We start from the raw sequence: 19,312 nt of genomic DNA, 5'->3' as shown, positions 1-19,312 counted from the left end.
GGAGTTAAGTGCATATCGAAGTAAATTTTCGCTAATTCATACCTTTTTATCGATCATGCTATTTTCCTTTAGTAACTGCTGAGGTGGATGTAATTTATGACGTCACTGTTGATAAGACAAATTTATCAGCTTTATTCGATGTTTTTCCCCGACTGTTGATCTCGGCTGACTACATCACTAATTCAGTAGATATATTTTCGGTACTGTGCTAGGGCTATATAATTTGATGAAGGCATAAATTGAGTTTAGAATGTAACACAGTTTCTTACTCGCTCAAAAACTTTCACGTGTTAATATTTTCAATTTGGCGCTCCAATGTGCATATCCGCAATGTGATTTTCACCTGTTTTCCCAACAGGTCCTCTATCGATAGAATGCTGTAACTATCTCTTCCACTGAGCAAAAAGTACCAGCAGAGTTGTTGCCAGTGAAGGATGCCTTCTGCCGCTACAGCGAAGTTAGAAAAACAAGCCTCTACGGAGGCTGTTGATCCTATTAAACAAGTGATTATAGTAGTTGAACATAAAATAAGAAACCTAGAAAAACGGAAGGTATGTGGATTTCAGATATTTTTGGTATAGTTTATGTAATAAATTAAATCATTTAAAAATGACATTTCAAGGGGCGCAACGGCAGCCATGTCTAGTTTTACCATGTGCTCTAAACTGAGTAACCGAAGTTAAAGCAACGTATACTCAGCGTTAGAATTGGCATATATGTACCGACGTATTGTTGTTACATTTGACAGTCGTAGTAGAACTTACTGTTTGTTATATCGCTACGTAAACGGGCTGTTAGGAGTGAAGCAATGTGGAAGAGCTCAGATCTGTAAACGATGTTTGAATAAATAGCTCATGTCCAGTAAGGAAATGGATAGTATTTTAAATACTTGCTTTTGCAGTAATGCTACCCAAGTTTGAAGGCTGATTTGTTGCTTGCTTATACCTTCCTAACTTTTAACAAAGCACGTTAACTAACCCCTCGTCTTTTCGATAAAGTAGGGTTAAGTGATCAACCTTCAGGGGGGAAAATTAAGTTTTGTTTTGTACGACTAGCTTTACATTGACGCATTTGACAGCGTAAATTCATTACGCGCACGCTAGAAATCTTGTAAGATCTTTAAATACAAGTGTACATCTCAACAGAAATGTTGGTTACCCTAAGTAGAGAGGGTGTCTACTTGAAACTGGAATACACAAGGGTGACTAAACCAAAAGTATCACCATTTTGAGATGACAACAAGGACTAAAATAGAATGCAGTCATAAAGCTGCTTGTGCCACAGTTTGTGTTGTGATTCTGTTAAAGATAGCTGGCCTTGCCTTCTCTCAATGTGAAATTTTTCACTCTCAGCCAAAACAGGTGAATTTCCGTTTTAACGTAGCGTTAAAATGATAAAACAGCGAGTTGTCAGACGTTTACAAAAGAAAGTAAATATTGTCTGAAAAAGATCCTCTGCAGATCAAATGCTACACTAGCTACCATCACACTTCAGCATGGTTTTCCCTTTCTCTTAGGTACCTCATTCACATTGTTTGGCAAAGTGTGGATGGAAAATATTAGTTCTGTTGTTGATCATCAGAGTTGCATGTGCTCTGGTGGTGGTCCTTTTATCTGCAGAGAGATTCTAAAAGCAAAGGATATTTTGTGCATGTAGATTATTAGTGTAATGGGTGTCTGAGGTATGTTCCCTCATCCTGTCTGTGAGAAATCAAAATTGAGATACTTACTTTCCCCATGGCTTATCCATACAGTAGTTATTAAAACACTTTTAATATACTGTTTAAGCCACTATTCAACTCAATATCATAAAGGAATGGGACTATTAAGAAGAAATGAAAATGTACTCTTTTTATTTTAAAGTAATATACTGTTCTTTAAGTATGAGAATTGCTCATTTTCTCTAGGTGCCAAATTTTTTCAGAAACAAAATATTGGATGTTGTGTGTGTCAGGTCTCATTACTTCAGGTTACATTTGTTAGTTGTATTTTCTTTCTATTTAACTGAAAATTCCCTTCGGTTTCGTGCCTATTTTGGAGTTAAGTTTCAGTGACAAGAAATAGACTTCAAGATTTACTGATATTGTAGTTCTGTTAGAGATGGCAAAAATCTTTGTAGAGCAGTTGAAAAGAATGGATAACATATTCTAAAAGAGAGGAGGATGATGATGAACATCAGCAAAAGTAAAACAACGGTAGTGGAATGTTCTTGAATTAAATCAGATGTCCTGAGTTAAGTAAGTTAAGACAGCTAAAAGTAGTGGCAGTTTTGATACTTCGGCAGCAAACTTAATGGAGGCTGGAGTAGGGAGAATATAAAAGGCATCCTGGCAGTAGTAAGAAAAAGTATCTAACCAAGGTGTTGATTATTTTGCAGATAGTTATAGTGTGCTACTATTGCTTAATACTAAAATTAGTATTTCATCAATATACGTGCAGAAGAACTTAATTAGTCTGTTTTCATGCATTATGTTATCTGAAGCAGATGTTACATCCCAATCCACATAAATTCAACCAGAGATCTGAACTCCACAAAATCTAATGTACTTATGTATTCATGTAAGATCTCAAAAATATTCCATTTTTTCTAAAAAGTAATTTTCATTTGTGTATTTAAGAACAGTGGGTTGATATTTCAATTTGGAGAAAGAATAAGTGTTTGAGATACGAAATTAAGGACATTTATACTACATAAAAGAACTAATGTGAGAAATGCAGAGTTGCACTATGGTTCGGACTCCATGTTGAACTGCCCTAGTCGGGTGACTTCAGTATACCACCTGTAATAGGACCATGAATGTGTTCAAACCACCCTTCAGATTGATGGGAGCTTAACAAAAGAACTGTGGTATTGCAGTAACAAACCATGAAACCTGGACTTCAAATACCGCATGTGTAGCTTACCATAAATCGAATTAATGTCAAATTTTATAGCTTAAAACTAACAAGGTATTTAAGTTATAAGGTACCTGAAATGTAAACTGCATGTATTACTTGAGTTAACACACGCGGTATTTTTGTTAGCTTTATAACCATTCTTTTTGACACAGGATATGAATAAATAAAATAAAATAAAAAGGCTGTCAAAACAATCAGCTAAGTTGGGGGAAAGCAGAGTTCTACGATAGCTTTCATTCATAGTTTTCCTCTGAAGATGTGATAATTCTAATCTTGGGTCATTGTATACTCCTCCAGAAGACATCCAGGTCTCGTCCTTTCTTAGCATACAATCAACTAGCATGTTTAACATTTTGAGGTTTAGGTAAAGATTTTAAAAAATATTGTGGATCATTTTTTTATCGGGAATGCTAACTTTGAACTTCTTAAATTGGTGGTCTGTCACAAGAATTGAAACAAGCTGATAACTTTGAGAACTGGGGTTATCAGTTGCAGCAAGTGAACCAATTTGACTTTAATGATGCTCCATTCTTATGAGAAGATGTGTGTTTAGAAATTGTTTCTATACTTGGTTTGCCACTCAAGGAGTGTGGCTTAGGTCCATTTTACACTGTAAAAGTCAAGATATTTTTATAAAATCTTTGACAGTGCACTCTGATACTTTTCACACCTTTTGTAAGTGTTAGTGTAGGCCCTAGCTTGTATAAAAATTATCAAAGAATCTTGACAGTGTAATATAGACTTTAGTTGCAGACATTGGATGATTTCTTAATTACTAAGTGTTCTTCCTAAACATGGGCAGTCCAACATTCAGGTGGTTATTCAGTTTGACAGTCTTTTACTTGTGGCTTAAATGCATCAGTAGTGCCATTATATTTCCTTGAAAATCTGCAGAGCAGAGGTGGGAACTGTATAAATACTAAATTGTCAAATGCAACATTACTGATGCTTACATAGATTAAAATTTAGTTAGACAAGTACTTAACAAATATAGAGGCCATGAGCAAAGATTGTGCTGAGTATTACAGGTGAATATCCGTTAATAGAATAATATACCTTGCCTTTGGTTTTAAAAATCCTATCTTTTTTATAGAACTTTAATGTGAAGAAAAATTTCTGAAAATCGAAAACCACGCATTGGGATTTCTTTGGAATGTCCAGTGTAGATGTATCTGCATAAGTCTCCCTCTGTATTTGTGTTTTTTTGTTTTTGACAGAGAAAAATAGAATCCTACCGTGAAGAAGAGAAAAATGGTAAAGTCTTAAACAGTGATCAGCTGAATGCTGTGTCAAAATTTAATGAAGTACAGCAGACTCTAGAATTTGCACGTGAATTAAACAAACAGTTCCAAGGTATTGCTGCAGATGCTGCTAAGCAGCAAAAGAAATTGGCTCGGAAGGAAGCATTAGAGAGGGCACAGCAGGAACATGCAAAAGTTAAAGAAATTCTTCTGGTCCAGGTAAGAAAACAAATGGTCACATTATTGTTCATAAAACTGAGGAGATAATTCTATGTTCAACTTATGTATTTTATAGTACATGGTGTGATTCACTAGAAAAATATTTCTTTGTTTTACTTGCTTGCTTTTTTATACACACACACACACACACACACACACACACACACACACACACACACTCTTTAATCCAGACCTCTTCAGGTCCTATTGATAAACTAAAGAAATGTTTGGGTGTGATGGTGGTTGTTGTTGTTTATATTCATGTATCCATTGCTTTTGTAAGGATATTGTCTCATGATAGTGGATAGAGGAGGATAGTATTGTTTGATTAAAACAGCACAACCTCAGTCATTTTATCCTATAATGAAAGATACTAGCTAGGAATAGCCAAAATAAATTAGAAAATCACTTGCATTCATAAAACTAAGCACAAAATTAGATCTGGTATTACATTCTTTAAAACTGAAGGCCAACCTCCTCTTTTATGAAAGTTAAACAATAGTGCAGTGGCCATAGAACTGTGTATTATTAGGGGGGGGGGGGGGGATGTGAACAGTGAAAAAGTACTGTGAACTGCAACTGTACACCTGTTGGCTGCATTATTATAGTATGCAGTGTCTGAATCCACAACCCGTTTTTCAGCCATTGTATCAATGCAGTACATAGACACGGATGACAACAAACGAAGAAAATAAAGCAGGCAGAACCGCTACAATACTTGCATTATGTTCTCTCCTCATGTGGACTACCTCTTTTTACTTTCTTAATTGATAGAATCTTAGGGTGAACAGCAGGAAAAGCATTAGACAGAGCTAAGAATGTGCCTGTGACGCACCTATTCTTTTAAACAGTATCAGGTTGTTTTATTTTGATCCTTCTGGAGAACACTCAAATAATGTGAAGCCAGGTGTAACTCTCTCTAAACTACAGGCTCATTTCTCTACTGCTTTAATTCTCAAAAACAATACAATTGATTATGAACGACTAATAAATTAATTGAATCAATGCAGTGTTCTAAGTTCATCACTAACAGAATTCCAAAATGCTGGATGCACAGAATTAGCCCAAGTAGAACAATCTGATGCTCTTGAAAAGCATCAAGGTAGAATAACTGTTCCCACATTTGTCACTTATGGTCACATGAATTTAGAAAGAATTGCCATATTTACCCACATATAAGATGACAGTGTATACAATACACCCCCCCCCCCCCCTCCCATCAAAGTAGCTCCTAGAGAAAAATTTATTTTTAACATTCTGGGAATGAAAATTACAAACTGTTTTATTTACAAATTATCTGCTTAAAAAGTTAACTCTCTACCTATTCTTAATTTATGCAATTTCCCAATTTTCTAAATTTTGATGATACAAGGAGAAATAAAACACAAAAAGTAGTAGTTTACATAAATTTGTGCTGTTTTAGTTTGTACCTATTTTGCTTACCAACCTGTTTGTGGTACCATTATCTTTAGTCATCATCCTAATAACACACCTGTAAAAGTTATACACTGATAAGCCAAAACATTATGAACACCGTCCACTGCAACCTTGGCTGCTGCCTGGTGGCGTTGCGGGCACATGGTGCGGCAACAAAAGTATGTCAGCAGAGCAGACATGGACGGGTGTTCACCATAGTGAAGATGTAGGCTACAAAATGGAAAAATCAATTGAGATAAGAGACTTTGTCGAAGTACAGATTAGGAGTGTATCGAAAATGGTGAAGCTGGTCAAACGTTCACATGCTAGTGTCTTGAGCATCTAAGGAAAGAGATAGGAACTGAAACTATCACTAGGTGCTAAATGGTTGCCTGTCCACAACTCTTTCCAGGATGTGGGTTTCAGAGGCTTGTCTGCTCTGTAAGGTTGGATAGACGGAGATCTGTGGGATCTCTGCCAAAACAGCACAATGCTGGCGCGAGCACAATCGTTTCAGAGCACGCCATTCATTGTACACTGTTGAACATGGAACTCCACAGCAGACCACCCCTACGTGTTCACATGTTGACCGAAGTACGTCATCAATTAAGACTGCACGGATCTTCGGCTGAATAATATTTTTGCTACATTAGGTTGTTGGTCATCTCCGTGATTGCTGTCATAGAGGTGAATGGCAGCTCCAAATGTGCAGTGAGCCGTGGATGCAGGCTGATGGGAGCAGCATTATACTAAGACATCCACTTGCACTTGCATGGGGCTGATTGAAGACACACTAACAGCTGTGAACCACCTGTGTCCCCTTCATGCTTGATGTCTTCCCCAACTACTTTCAGCAATATGATTCAGTATCTTGGAGCCAGAACAAGCTACAGTGGTTTGTGGAGCATTATAGTGAACTAAAGTTTGTCTCACCGAGCAAATTCACTTTACGTTAATCCTATGGAATCCATGTGGGTCACTATCAGCTGCCATCACCACATATGCAAGTCTGTGGCCCATTATTAGTGTGAATTACATGAACTGTGTGTAGACATCTAATACCATATACCTCCAAAAACCTACCAACAAACTTTTGGATCCCTGATAAGCAGAATCACTGATGTATTTCATGCCAAAGATGGACAGACAAGCTATTAAGCAGGTCATATTATTTTGACTCATCAGTGTATATTCGTTGTCACAAATATTTGGCTGGTCTTCTGAATATATTGAGATTGCTGAGGTTGTAGTTACAGTGAGACGTGAGAGCACAGCTGTTTTTAGAGTAGATATGATTCTGCTTCTCCACTGATGTGAAAATGTTAAAACGACTATTGCTTCCAGACATATTGTCTGCCCAATGCACTCATCGGCTGCATAAAACCAGCAGCTGATGCACCCCCTTCCGTTTGTCATACGTCACAGTGAGTGTCAACAACTTGTAGCATGAAACACATAAGTACACCACTGGTCCCTTCTAGACTTTTACAATCTCCTACAGAAATGAATACTACTTTTGAGTATTTGTCCAATTTTAAAGTCAATTCTGTTTAGTCTACAAATGGATTGATGTAACTGCTATTAAAAGGTAGTGGATGTTCCTATAAACTGTTACTATGTGGTGCAGATTCTCGTGGTTGGCAACACAATGTAATTTGTTGCTTGCTCACTAATCCCCTACCTGCACTTGGCTTAGTTCTCAGCTGAGATGGTGTCACTCTTCCTCCTCCAACCCTTTATGTACTCTGTGCTTGAGAACTGTGAAATATAGGTTGCAATATCATCTAGGGTGAAAGTCATATGTAAGAACAGCAATTAATAGAAAATAGAAGAGCGCAGTCAAGATTCAAGTAGTTCCTCAAACATTCACTCATCCTGCGATCAATTGATGTCTGTTGGCAATATCTCCACAATGGGTCTTGCAGCTGTAATGTATTCTTGCGATAAGTCAGTTTAATATTATTTGGTTCATTGGATATTTCATTCTGGATTAATTTTCCTTCTTGTATCATCCGAATGTCACCATTATGTTCCAAAGCTGGCAATGTTTTTACCCATTATTCTAATACAGGAACAGTGATCGAATTGTCTCATTTGCAACCCACATGGTCAAACATTACAGTCTCATAATTTATTAAAATATTCGTCTGGGTCAGCATTTTCAGTTCTACATGGTATTTTCATTTAAAAAGCAGTGTTAATTTGTGTATGTGGTACTCATACATGTATGACAACTTCATTGCAAACCTGTTCAAATACAAGAGTTCATAAGATGATAGAATTTAAAACTATTTCATCCTGTATTTCACAAAATCATCAAATTTTAAGCAGAACAATAGAGTGTTGTAGTGGTTAGTTCATATTTCCTCACATTTCCCTTGCACTAGTGCCACGTGAGGCAAATGTCACATGATTGAGCAATGTTGATACTGTATCAAGTGCTTCAGTGTATCTGGAGAGCTAGAGGCTGTTGGAATGTATTTTTTGCCCAACCCTGCCCTTTCGAATTTTTCAAAATCTGCATGTGGCTCAATAACCAAATCTTCATGTATAAAATGCCCTGTACATACTCTGTTTGGAAACATAAAAATGTTGTCCTCAATGGTGACCGTTTAATCTGCAAATATATGACCATATATTTTTCGAATGACAAATGTGGGAAAAAATTTCTTATCTGGTAAATACAGTTACTGAAACAGAATCTTGACTTTGTGCAGTTGCCATTGTTTTCGTACAGTTTTAGAGATCACAGGAGAATGAATTAGTTGATTTTGTTTTGAGAGAATTTAAGTTACATAGATGGATTGGTTAGGTTTGTTGCTATTTGTCACTTGGTCTATGCCTAGATAAAGTCTATCAAACTAGCAACTATCAAGAAATGTGCTCAGAAATTAGATTTAGGGCAGATTGTATAGAGAAGTTTAATCTACACAGAAAATGATTGCAGATGAAGATGAACCTGGAAATTTGTGTTGTATAAACATTAATCTCGGATCATTAATTGCCAAGACGTAAGGTCATCTGTCACTGCCAAAATTTTGTGACTCAATTAAACTGCACTCATCAGGTTGCTACCTTGTAACATTACAAACCGACACATATTTGTACAAATAAGAGAAAAAGAAGTAAATCATAAAGTTGTTTTAACATAAAAAATTAAGTAAATATGACTTTCCCTCTTTAGCACTCCTGAAGCTCCAATATTTTTTCCATCTGTAAACTTAGATTACGGAAAGTATTGGTTATGTTAAGTAATTAGTACAGATAATTACTGATCTCGTAACAGTTCTTGAAGCCAACTTGTAATTAATACTGCATTCAGATTTTTATAGGCAATAAAGCTGGGATGGCCATGATTTCGACTCGTGGGTTGGTCTTGGGCAGGAGGGCCAAAGCACTCTGCCTCGCGGTACATTTCCCCCACTGCCACACTACACTGTCTTGAACATGAAGAGGGGAATACTGTGAACGTGCCGCATTTAAATGGCAATAAGTTGGTACTGCAAGTGGCTTTTTTATATATTTCACATTTCTCAACAATAAAGATCACAAACAAAACAAATTTTCAGCATTATTTAGTTATTTTTGGTGTGCTGTAGATACAGTTACCTGGTACAAACTGTTGGCACACATACATACGCAGATAATTAAGTTTTGCTCTCAAGTTGCCATATATTTGCACTTTTGCAACCTTATTATGGAGACTCGAAAACTAAATCATAGGAAAGCAATGTAAAAGCTCTGAACAGTTTCAACATAAAAAAATTTTTGTCATTAAAACTGAAAATGTCCTGCAGGTCAGTCAGTTACATCTGCGTATGCACAGGGGCACTTTAAATTGAAACTGCATTTTTAATGCATCCTCATTGAATAGTGTTTTTTTAGTCTCCATGCTCTTTGTTCAGTTCCATTTAAAACTGTTGCAATTGACTGTTGAATAATGTGTATCAGAAATTTTACTATTTGTACCACTAACTTCTTCACATGCTCTTTGTCTGGAAGTTTAGCACAAAGTGCTTCTTAATGGACACAATGAATCCTGTCTTTTGATCATTGTAAGTTTTTGCTCTTTTACTGTCAACTAAATCTTTAAATTCTTCTTGCATGCTATCCTAATGTTTCATAGCAAATATGCAGTACCTGTCACTTAAGTGAATTGAGAATGCTCATCCTTCTCTTCTGTCATTCCCACTTGTTTCAAATAATTGTTAAGATAGATTGACAGACTACCCCCTTTAGTGCAATCAGCTTGCGAACATCCTTCATACCAGGAACAAATGGCAGAGGGTAAACAGCACTGACACCATGGCTGCTGAATGTTGTGCTGACTGAAAAATGCCACAGCTCAGTGCTGAATGAAATATCCTGCTGCCATTCTGGGTAGTTCTGAGAAAAGCAGAGTGACAGACTGGGCTTTGGGATGCCTGTGCCCCCCCCCCCCCCCCCCACACACACACACACACACACACACACACACACACACTTGACATGCCTGGCCAACCCAGCACTAAAGTAAGGAAGGGAAATTAGAAATATGTGAAGTGAAAAGTTAAGTACAGGGAGTTAAAAAGCAGCCAAACATGATTGAAAAAGTCTTAAAATAATATTCTCTATGCTCAAATGACAATAAGTGCACAATTCGTGATCAGTTTTAACTACAAAAAAGTGCTTAAGCTGCTGTGACAATTGTGTGTATATTGATGAATAAAACTAGTAGTAGGCAGAAGTCAGTTCCTAATTATGAGGTTTTAGCTCAGTGGGTGCCTTTTGCAGTACTGTCCAGGATTCTTGGTGTCCAATCTAAAGTCATTTCTCAGAAAGGCTGAATTGTTTCAGTTTAGGACTAAACTAAACATAAACAAATAATCGAAACATACTCAAAATTTAGAGATTTTCAAACCTGTTATTTTGTTTGAAAATTTATGTGTTCTGTGCATATTTACTGTAGGCCTGTTTATTTCTTAAAGTAGTCTGTTATGTTGGTCTGCTTCTGAGAGGAGTTTACATTTTTCGTGCGACATTTTGAATTCTACCTACAGCAATAATGTAATTGTATTCTGGCTCGTGTACTCTTTGAGTACACATTACAATGTGTTGCAGTGACTGACAGGGTCACTATCATCATCATCTTTGTTTTGTTGCGAAGCTGTGGTTGCAAGTTCAATGTCACTTGTACTGGAAGCCATGTTCCCGTGCATCAGTCTTCATCCACTAATTCAAGTTTTCTTAATTGACATCTTCAAAATCATTTTAACCCATTGCCAGATTTATCGTTTGTGCAGTTACTTCATCATCACTAACAGCTTGAAAATCACTTTTTTCTGTATCGCAGAAGAATTTTCCTGTATGTTCAAACTAGTTGGTGTGGCTTGACTTCCTGTGTATGGAATCTAGAATTGTCATTCTTCCAGAATGTCACCAAATCCTCAACTAGCACTCCCATTTGACCAGCCTGGTTGTACCATTTTACTGATGGATTTATGCCTTGGTCCAATGGCTGTAAAAAGGCAGTCACATTAGGAGGTAAAAACTTGGTTAAGATGAGACCATCATGGGATACGAGAATCCTGGTGCTGGGATGTGAAGGGGTGTTATCAAGCAATGGAACAGCCTTCCTTGCCAATATGCTCTCTTCTACAAAACACCAAACTTGTGGTACAAAATCTATGTGGAACCAGTCTTTGAAAATTACACCGTCAACCTTGCTCCGTTTTCACTGTAAGAATGCAAAGGGAGAGCCTTAGCTGCGATAGCCTTCAATGCTCGGGGATTTTTTTCTTTACCAATCACTAGAAGTTTCACTTTGTCCTTCTCGGAAGCATTAGCAGTGCTCAAAATTGCAATTCCCTCTTTAGATGATTTACGTCTAGGAATGCTAACCATGCTCTTAAAAGCAATGGTTCTGGTTGGTAGACATTTCCAGTACACACCACTTTCATCTTCATTCTCTTCTTCCAAAAATTTTGGAAACTCTTCCCCCCTGTGGGTCTGGGGGTTAGCATATGCCCAAGGTATTCCTGCCTGTCATACTTGGCGACTGAAAGGGGTTTCACACGTTTCGCCTTTTGTGTTAATCCTCTGCAGGGTTTGACCTCCATTCTTCAAAATTTTCCTGAAGAGCGAGCCAATTGGGGAAGGGCACCTTACAATGTGCATAGTGTCCATTGTGCATTGAGATCTTTAGCGCACTTTCTTGTCGTCAGATCGCAGTCATGCCCATTCTCTATCTCTTGGGCGTGGACACCTTCCTGGGTACGTTTTCCACCATGCACTACAGATTTCTGCATCGACGAGAAGCCTTGATTTCTTTGCACCTGATATCCAGCGCAGTAGCCAGTCCGTAGTGGTGGGGCCACCATGTACCCCGTTGGTTGTAGCCCCCTGACCACACAGGGATTGCTCTGCTGATGCCTGCGCCGTTAACTCCCCATGTATGCCAAGGGGTAGATACCCATCCCCCTGGGGCATCGGGACTCCCGGCAATGGCCATCCTGCCAGGTGGCCTTTGCTGCGGCTGGGTGGCACCTGGAGGAGGCCCTTGGTTGGAGTGGGTGGCATCAGGGCAGATCACATGCGATGAAGTGAAGTGTAGTCCATCATTTCTTGCTGGTGGTGAAACACAAGCAGTCTCTAAGCGATCACAAGCTGAATTCAACGCACAGAAGTACAACCCCAAATCGTTCTCCTCCCTGGCCACACCGTGGGAGGAACGTCAGGCTAAGGATGGCAGCGCATCTTACTTGCCCCGGTACCTTGTATGGTAGAGAGCTGATGGGGAATCTTTCATGATGATGATGAAGCCTCAGTTTTTTGTTGAGCATTTAGAGGACAAGTTTGGGGAGGTGGAGGGCTTGTCCAAAATGAGATCTGGGTCAGTCTTCATCAAAACAGCATCCTCTGCCCAGTCACGGGAGTTACTCACTCGTGACAATCTGGGGGATGTTTCTGTAAAGGTGCGTTTACACTGTGATTTGTATCGGCACATGTATGAGATACATGTATATGCGACTTTGCGACATGTATCGCGACTTGTATGAGTTGACAAGTATCAACCTCATACATGTATGAGCGTGTGTTTACATTGGTTGATATGTATCACTGTGCGATAGCTTCCGACGACGATTTGGAAGATTTCACATTTTTATGTGCTGATACACTTGCTCTTTTGGAAGATGATAGGAAGAAAAGGCGGAGGAAGCGTAGATGGTGGCACAGAGAGTTTCTCGCGAATTAACGCTAGAGGATGGTGCATATTTTAGAAATTATGTTAGGATGAGTATGGAGGATTTCCGCGGTTTGTTACCACTTGTGGCTCCTCTTGTGTCCAAAACCAACACAAACTTTCGGGAAGTGATTCCACCAGAGGATCAGTTGGCAGTAACACTTCGTTTTTTAGCCACTGGGGATTCCTCGTAAAACGAAGATTTCATGACAAAACATTTGCATTGTCGCACGATTGCTAATGCCAACATATCACACAAGATTGTCGGCATTAGCATCCGTTGTCCGCCGGAATAATAGCAAAACATTGATATACGTGCCAGAAGCATGAAAAAATTATATAATGTATTACATACTCAGATATATATAAAACGTTTACCTTCACTTCTTGGGATAAAACTTGCACAATGGCCTCGAAAACACGAAGAATAATGTTGCATATGACACTTTTTGATATTCTATGCAGATACATTAACGTCGAAACGACAGTCGGCACCTTCAAAACTCAAACAGCCGCCAAAGAGCCTGGTACTACGCATGCGCTAATTGTCGAAATAAGCAGTCGACAAGACGACAGGAAATGATAGTACTGCGCATGCGCGAGTTCTTCAAATGTCGCTCATATATGTCGCGTATATGGCCAAAAAGCGATATACAAAATGTATACGCGACATGTATGAGCTGGAGGGTCCGCATACAAGTTCCGTTAATTTTTGTATGAGGTGATGTATCGCGACATGTCAAATTGACATGTCGCTCATACATGTCGCGATACATGTATCCCAGTGTAAACGTACCTTTACCATTACGCTCCATAAATATGGTTCAGGGTATCATATTTCAGAGAGACCTTGTTTTGCAGTCCGACAATGAGCTGCGCGCCAATTTAGAGCAGCGAGGTGTACATTTTGTCCGGCGCGTCCACCGGGGTCCGAAGGATAATCAGGTTGCCACCAGTGCCTTCATCTTGGCCTTAGAGGGTGCAACATTACCCGAGAAGGTCAAGGTGATGGTCTATCGCTGTGATGTAAAGTCCTTTATCCCTCCCCTGATGTGGTGCTTGAAATGCTGGAAGTTCGGCTATATGTCTTCCCACTGTACTTTCAACATCACAGGCGCTGTGGACGCTCATCACATCCCAATACTCCATGTGCCCTGCCTCCCATCTGTGTCAACTGTGGAGAGCACCATGTTCCTTGCTCGCCCCACAGCAGGATTCTCCACAAAGAAAGGAAAATCATGGAGTAAAAGACCTTGGACTGACTGACCTACACTGAGGCTAAGAGAAAATTTGAATGCCTGCATCCTGTGCATATGACATCGTCTTATGCCGCCGCTCCAACAGATCTGACACCATCAGCTCCGCCAACCCTCTGAGCCGGAAGACTACACCTGCCCACTTGATGGTGGGGGGCATTTCCCTCCCTGTTGTTCCTGCACCACCTACTTCGTGAGCAGCAACCCCCCCCCCCCCCCTCCCAGCCATCGGGGATGTCCATCCCCACTTCTAAGCCGTAGAAGCGTAAGTCTTCTTCGGCTTCTCTTGCTGGGAAGGGGTCTCTTGGGTCACACCCTTCCCAGGTTTTTTCTAGTGGGAAAGATGACACCTGCCAGTGGGGGTGAAGAGCCCAAAAGCAGCTGGTTGTAAGGCTTCACACTCATCCTCAGTCCTGGAGACTGAATCGGTGAAATCCTCCCAGCCAGGGAAACCCAAGGAGCAGGAAGATAAATCCAAAAAAAACCTAAGACCAAGGAAATTGCGGTGGCACCCTCACCATTACCGCTACCTACAAGCTCTGCAGCTGAGGATGGAGTGGAGATTTTGGCGTCCGCTGAGACCTAGATCTCGCCAGACCCTCAGACACAATGGATGTTGACGGCTCGGGCAATAAATTGGTGGCAGCAGGTGATGCCGAGGTGTAAACTGCCTCAGTGTTCCATGCCTTCCCAGTCTCACAATGTTATCCTCCGGTGGAACTGCGGCAGTTTTCTCCACCGCGTGGCTGAGCTACGGCAACTGTTAAGCTTTACACCTGCTATCTGCATTGCCTCCAGGAAACCTGGTTCCCAGCAATGCAGACGCCTGTCCTCTGCGGCTATAAAGGATATTACAGGAACCGTAGCAACTACAAGCAATTATAATAGTGTGTCAGGTGGAGTTTGCGTTTGTCCTGAAGTTGGTCTGTAGTGAACATATGTCCCTTCAAACCCCTCTTGATGCTGTGGCTGTCAGAATAAGGATGATGCAGGCAATAACTGTCTGCAATGTATATCTTCCTCCTGATGGTGCTGCACCGATTGATAAACTCCCTAAACGTTTCCTACTTCTGGGAGATTTTAATGCCTATAACCCCTTGTGGGGTTGTACCATGCTTACTGACAGAGGCAGAGATGTCGAAACTTCACTGTCTCAATTCGACCTCTGCCTCTTAATTACTGGGGCCGCCACACATTTCAGTGTGGCTCATGGTAGTTACTCGGTCATCGATTAATCAATTTACAGCCCAGGACTTCTCCCATCTATCCACTGGAGAGCACATGACAATCTGTGTGGTAGAGACCACTGCCCCAGCATCAGGCACACAGACGCCTACCCAGATGGGCTTTGAACAAGACAGACGGGGGAACTTTTAATCACCTCTGCTGAATCTCCCCGACACAGTAACATCGATGTGATGGTTGAGCAGGTGACCAGCTAAATTGTTTCTGCAGCAGAAAATGCAATCCCTCGCTCTTTAGGGTGCCCCTGACGAAAGGCAGTCCCTTAGTGGCCACTGGAAGTCGATGAAGCAATTGAGGAGCGTCAGCGAGCTCTACAGCAGCATGAGTGGCATCCTTCCCTGGAGCACCTCTTAGCCTTTAAACGGCTCTGTGCCTGTGTTCGCTACCTTATCAAACAACGGAAGGAGTGTTGGGAGAGACACGTCTCCACTATTGGGTGCCACACGTCATCTTCCCAAGTCTGAGCAAAGATCAAATGTCTTTTCGGGTACCAGGCCCCAACAGTTGTCCCTGGTGTTACCATAAATGGCGAGTTATGTACCGACGCAAACGCGATTGCTTAGCACTTTGCTCAAGCCTCTGCATCGGAGAATTACCCCCCAGCCTTTCGCACACTCAAACGGCGCCTGTAAGTGAATGTCCTCTCGTTCACTACATGCTGCAGTGAATCCTATAACACCCCATTTACAGAGTGGGAGCTCCTCAGTGCCCTTGCACATTGCCCCGACACAGCTCCTCGGACTACAAGCGAGATCTTCTCCAACTGGCTCTGGTGTGATGGCGTCTTTCCATCGAAATGGCACGAGAGCACCATCTTTCCGGTGCTCAAACCCAGTCAAAACCTGCTTGATGTGGATAGCTGTCGGCGCATTAGCCTCACAAATGTTCTTTGTAAGCTGCTGGAACATATGGTATGTCGGCAGTTGGGTTGGGTCGGGTCCTGGAGTCACGTGGCTTGCTGACTCCATGTCAGGGCAGCTTCCGCCAGGGTCGTTCTACCACAGATAATCTTGTGTCCATAGAATCTGCCACATGAACAGCCCTTTCCAGACAGCAACATCTGGTTGCCATCTTTTTTGATTTACAAAAAGCATATTACACGACCTGGTGACATCATATCCTTGCCACATTGTATGAGTGGGGTCTCCGGGGCATGCTCCCGATTTTTGTCCAAAACTTTGTGTCGCTCCGTACTTTCTGTGTCCAAGTTGGTGACTCATAATTCCATCCATATCCAGGAGAATTGAGTCCCGCAGGGCTCTGTATTGAATCTCTATTTTTAGTGGCCATTAACGGTCTAGCAGCAGCTGTCGAGCCCTCCGTCTCACCGTCTCTGTGTGCAGACAGCTTCTGCAGTTCATACTGCTGCTCCAGTACTGTTGTTGCTGAGCGGCGCCTCCAAGGAGCCACCCACAAGGCGCAGTCATGGGCTCTAGCCCACGGCTTCCAGTTTTCAGCCACAAAGTCATGTGTCATGCACTTCTGTTGGCATTGTACCGTTCATCCGGAACCCGCACTTTACCTTAATGATGATCCACTCACTGTAGTGGAGACATATCAGTTCCTAGGACTGGTTTTCGATGCTCGATTGACTTGGCTCCCTCATCTTCGTCAGCTTAAGCAGAAGAGCTGGCATCACCTCAATGCCCTCCATTGCCTGAGCAACACCAATTGGGGTGCAGATCGCTGTACACTGCTGCAGCTCTACATAGCCCTTGTCCAATCCCAAATTGACTGTGGAAGTGTGGTTTATGGTTCTGCAGTGCCTTCAGCATTGCATTTACTCAACCCTGTTCACCCCTGTTGGGTCCGATTAGCGACAGGAGCTCCTACAACGAGTCCGGTGACCAGCGTACTGGTGGAGGCTGGTGTCCCTCCCCTGCAGATCAGACATGCGCAACTACTCACCAGTTACGCAGCACACATTCATAGTTCCCCTGCGCATCCAAATTAGTTTCCTTTTCTTGCCCACTGCAGTCCATCTACTGCATCGGCGACCCAAATCGGGGCTAGCAATTGCGGTTCGCGTGCAGTCCCTTCTCTCAGAACTGGAGTCCTTCCCTTTACCATCTCTTATTGCAGTCCGTTCACGTACACCTCAAGGGTGTACGCCTTGGCCGCAGCATCGTCTGGAACTTTTTCATGGCTCTAAGGACTGTTTACCCCACCGCTCTCCGCTGTCACTTCCTCTAGATTCTTGATGTGTTCCAGGGCTCTGAAGTGGTTTATACCAACGGCTCAATGGCTGATGGTCACTTAGGCTTCGCATATGTTCATGGAGGATGTATCGACGAGTTGGCTGCAGTGGCAGCTTGAGTACATCCGCTCATGTCCTGGCAAGTCATTTCTCCTGTGTATTGACTCATTGAGCGGCCTACAAGCTATCTACCAGTGCTACCTTCACCACCCTCTGGTAGCGTCCATACAGGAGTCCATTTATGCCCTGGAACAGTCCCATCGTTTCATGGTATTTGTGTGGACCCCAGGACACATCGGAATCCCCGGCAACGAACTTCCCGACAGGCTGGCCAAACAGGCGACACGGAAACCTTTTCTGGAGATAAGCATCTCTGAAGCTGACCTGTGTTCTTACACCGCAGGGTTTTCCGGCTTTGGGAGATGGAATGGCGTAACAGGACGCACAACAAACTGCATGTCATTATGGAGACTATGAATGTGTGGAAGTCTTTCATGCAGGCCTCTCGCAGGGAATCAGCTGTCCTCTGCTGGCTCCGCATTGGCCATACGTGGCTAATGCATGGTTACTTACTCCGTCGTGAGGACACCTAAGTGTTGCTGTGGCTCCCAAATGACAGTCGTCCACCTCTTGATGGACTGCCCACTTTTGGCCGCCTTGTTTCAGACTTTTAACTTTCCCAGCACCCTGCCTTTGGTGTTGGGTGGCAATGCCTCCACAGCAGCTTAAGTTGTACGTTTTATCCTTGATATTGGGTTTTATACTTCTATGTAGGTTTTAGCGCTTGTACTTTGTCCCTCTGTGTCGTCCACCCTAGTGCTTTTAGGGTGGAGGTTTTCATGTGTTGCGGCTTTCCCTTTTTATTCCCTTGGTTGGCCAGCCACTGCAATGTGCATTCATGTTTTACTGTCTTCTGTTTCTAGCATCTGTTTTCTTGTCCTCTTTTGTTCCTTTTAGTGTTCGTTGCCTTCCCTTCGTTCTTGTGGCTTTTCCTTTCTTTCCATTTTGTGTTGTGTGTTTCGTCCACATTTTATTCTAACACTTGTGGCATTGTTTTATTAGGAACAAGGGACCGATGACCTCGTAGTTTGGTCCCTTCTCCCGCCTTTAAACCAACCAACCAATCGGAAACCCTTCCCAGGAGAAATTAGCTGCCACAAAATTTGAACTAAGCTGCTTTCCTTGCACAGTAAGTTCCTGAATCCCATGATGATGTTTGAATCTGATTAGCCATCCAGATGAGGCCCCATATAACCATAGAGCTTCAGGAAAAAAAGATTTAGCTCTTTTGCCACACATTGTGCCTGAAATAGTGATACCTTCTGCTTGTTTTTGGCAGCATCTAGGCCGTCAAATGTAGATCTCTTCATGCTGTTGCGTGCAGGTGGTCCAGAATTAGAATTGCATTTCCTGACAATATGCTTAGGCCGGTATTACACTATCAAATTTCTTTGTCCAATATCTTTGTCAAAGATTTTTGATAGTGTAATAGGGATCTTTGACAAATGTCGTCCAATATTTGATCAAATCTAGGCCGAGGCCGTATATTTGATCAAAGAAATCGCTTGTCTTCTGTTCACTGCAATGCGATATGTTACCACGCGGAGCGCTAGTATCGC

At 41.6% G+C, this 19,312-nt stretch overlaps 1 protein-coding gene across 2 annotated transcripts in view; it reads left to right on the top strand.

Moving 5' to 3' along the window:
• Nucleotides 1-364: 364 nt before the first annotated feature.
• The window catches only part of LOC126473753 (caprin homolog), an 87,352-nt gene continuing 68,404 nt past the window's right edge, over nt 365-19,312 (top strand). The window contains exons 1-2 of one of the 2 annotated variants that reach the window (XM_050101009.1): nt 365-551; nt 4,115-4,357. In XM_050101009.1, the coding sequence (XP_049956966.1) occupies nt 435-551; nt 4,115-4,357 (360 nt within the window). In that variant the 5' untranslated portion in view covers nt 365-434. The remainder of the gene's footprint in view (nt 552-4,114; nt 4,358-19,312) is intronic. The other variant, XM_050101008.1, reaches the window with a different exon arrangement.

Source organism: Schistocerca serialis, chromosome 4 (assembly GCF_023864345.2).
Source record: "Schistocerca serialis cubense isolate TAMUIC-IGC-003099 chromosome 4, iqSchSeri2.2, whole genome shotgun sequence".
In the NCBI taxonomy this organism is placed as follows: Eukaryota; Metazoa; Arthropoda; class Insecta; order Orthoptera; family Acrididae; genus Schistocerca; species Schistocerca serialis.
Note: the sequence above shows the minus strand (reverse complement) of the source record. Positions and strands in the feature narration are given on the sequence as shown.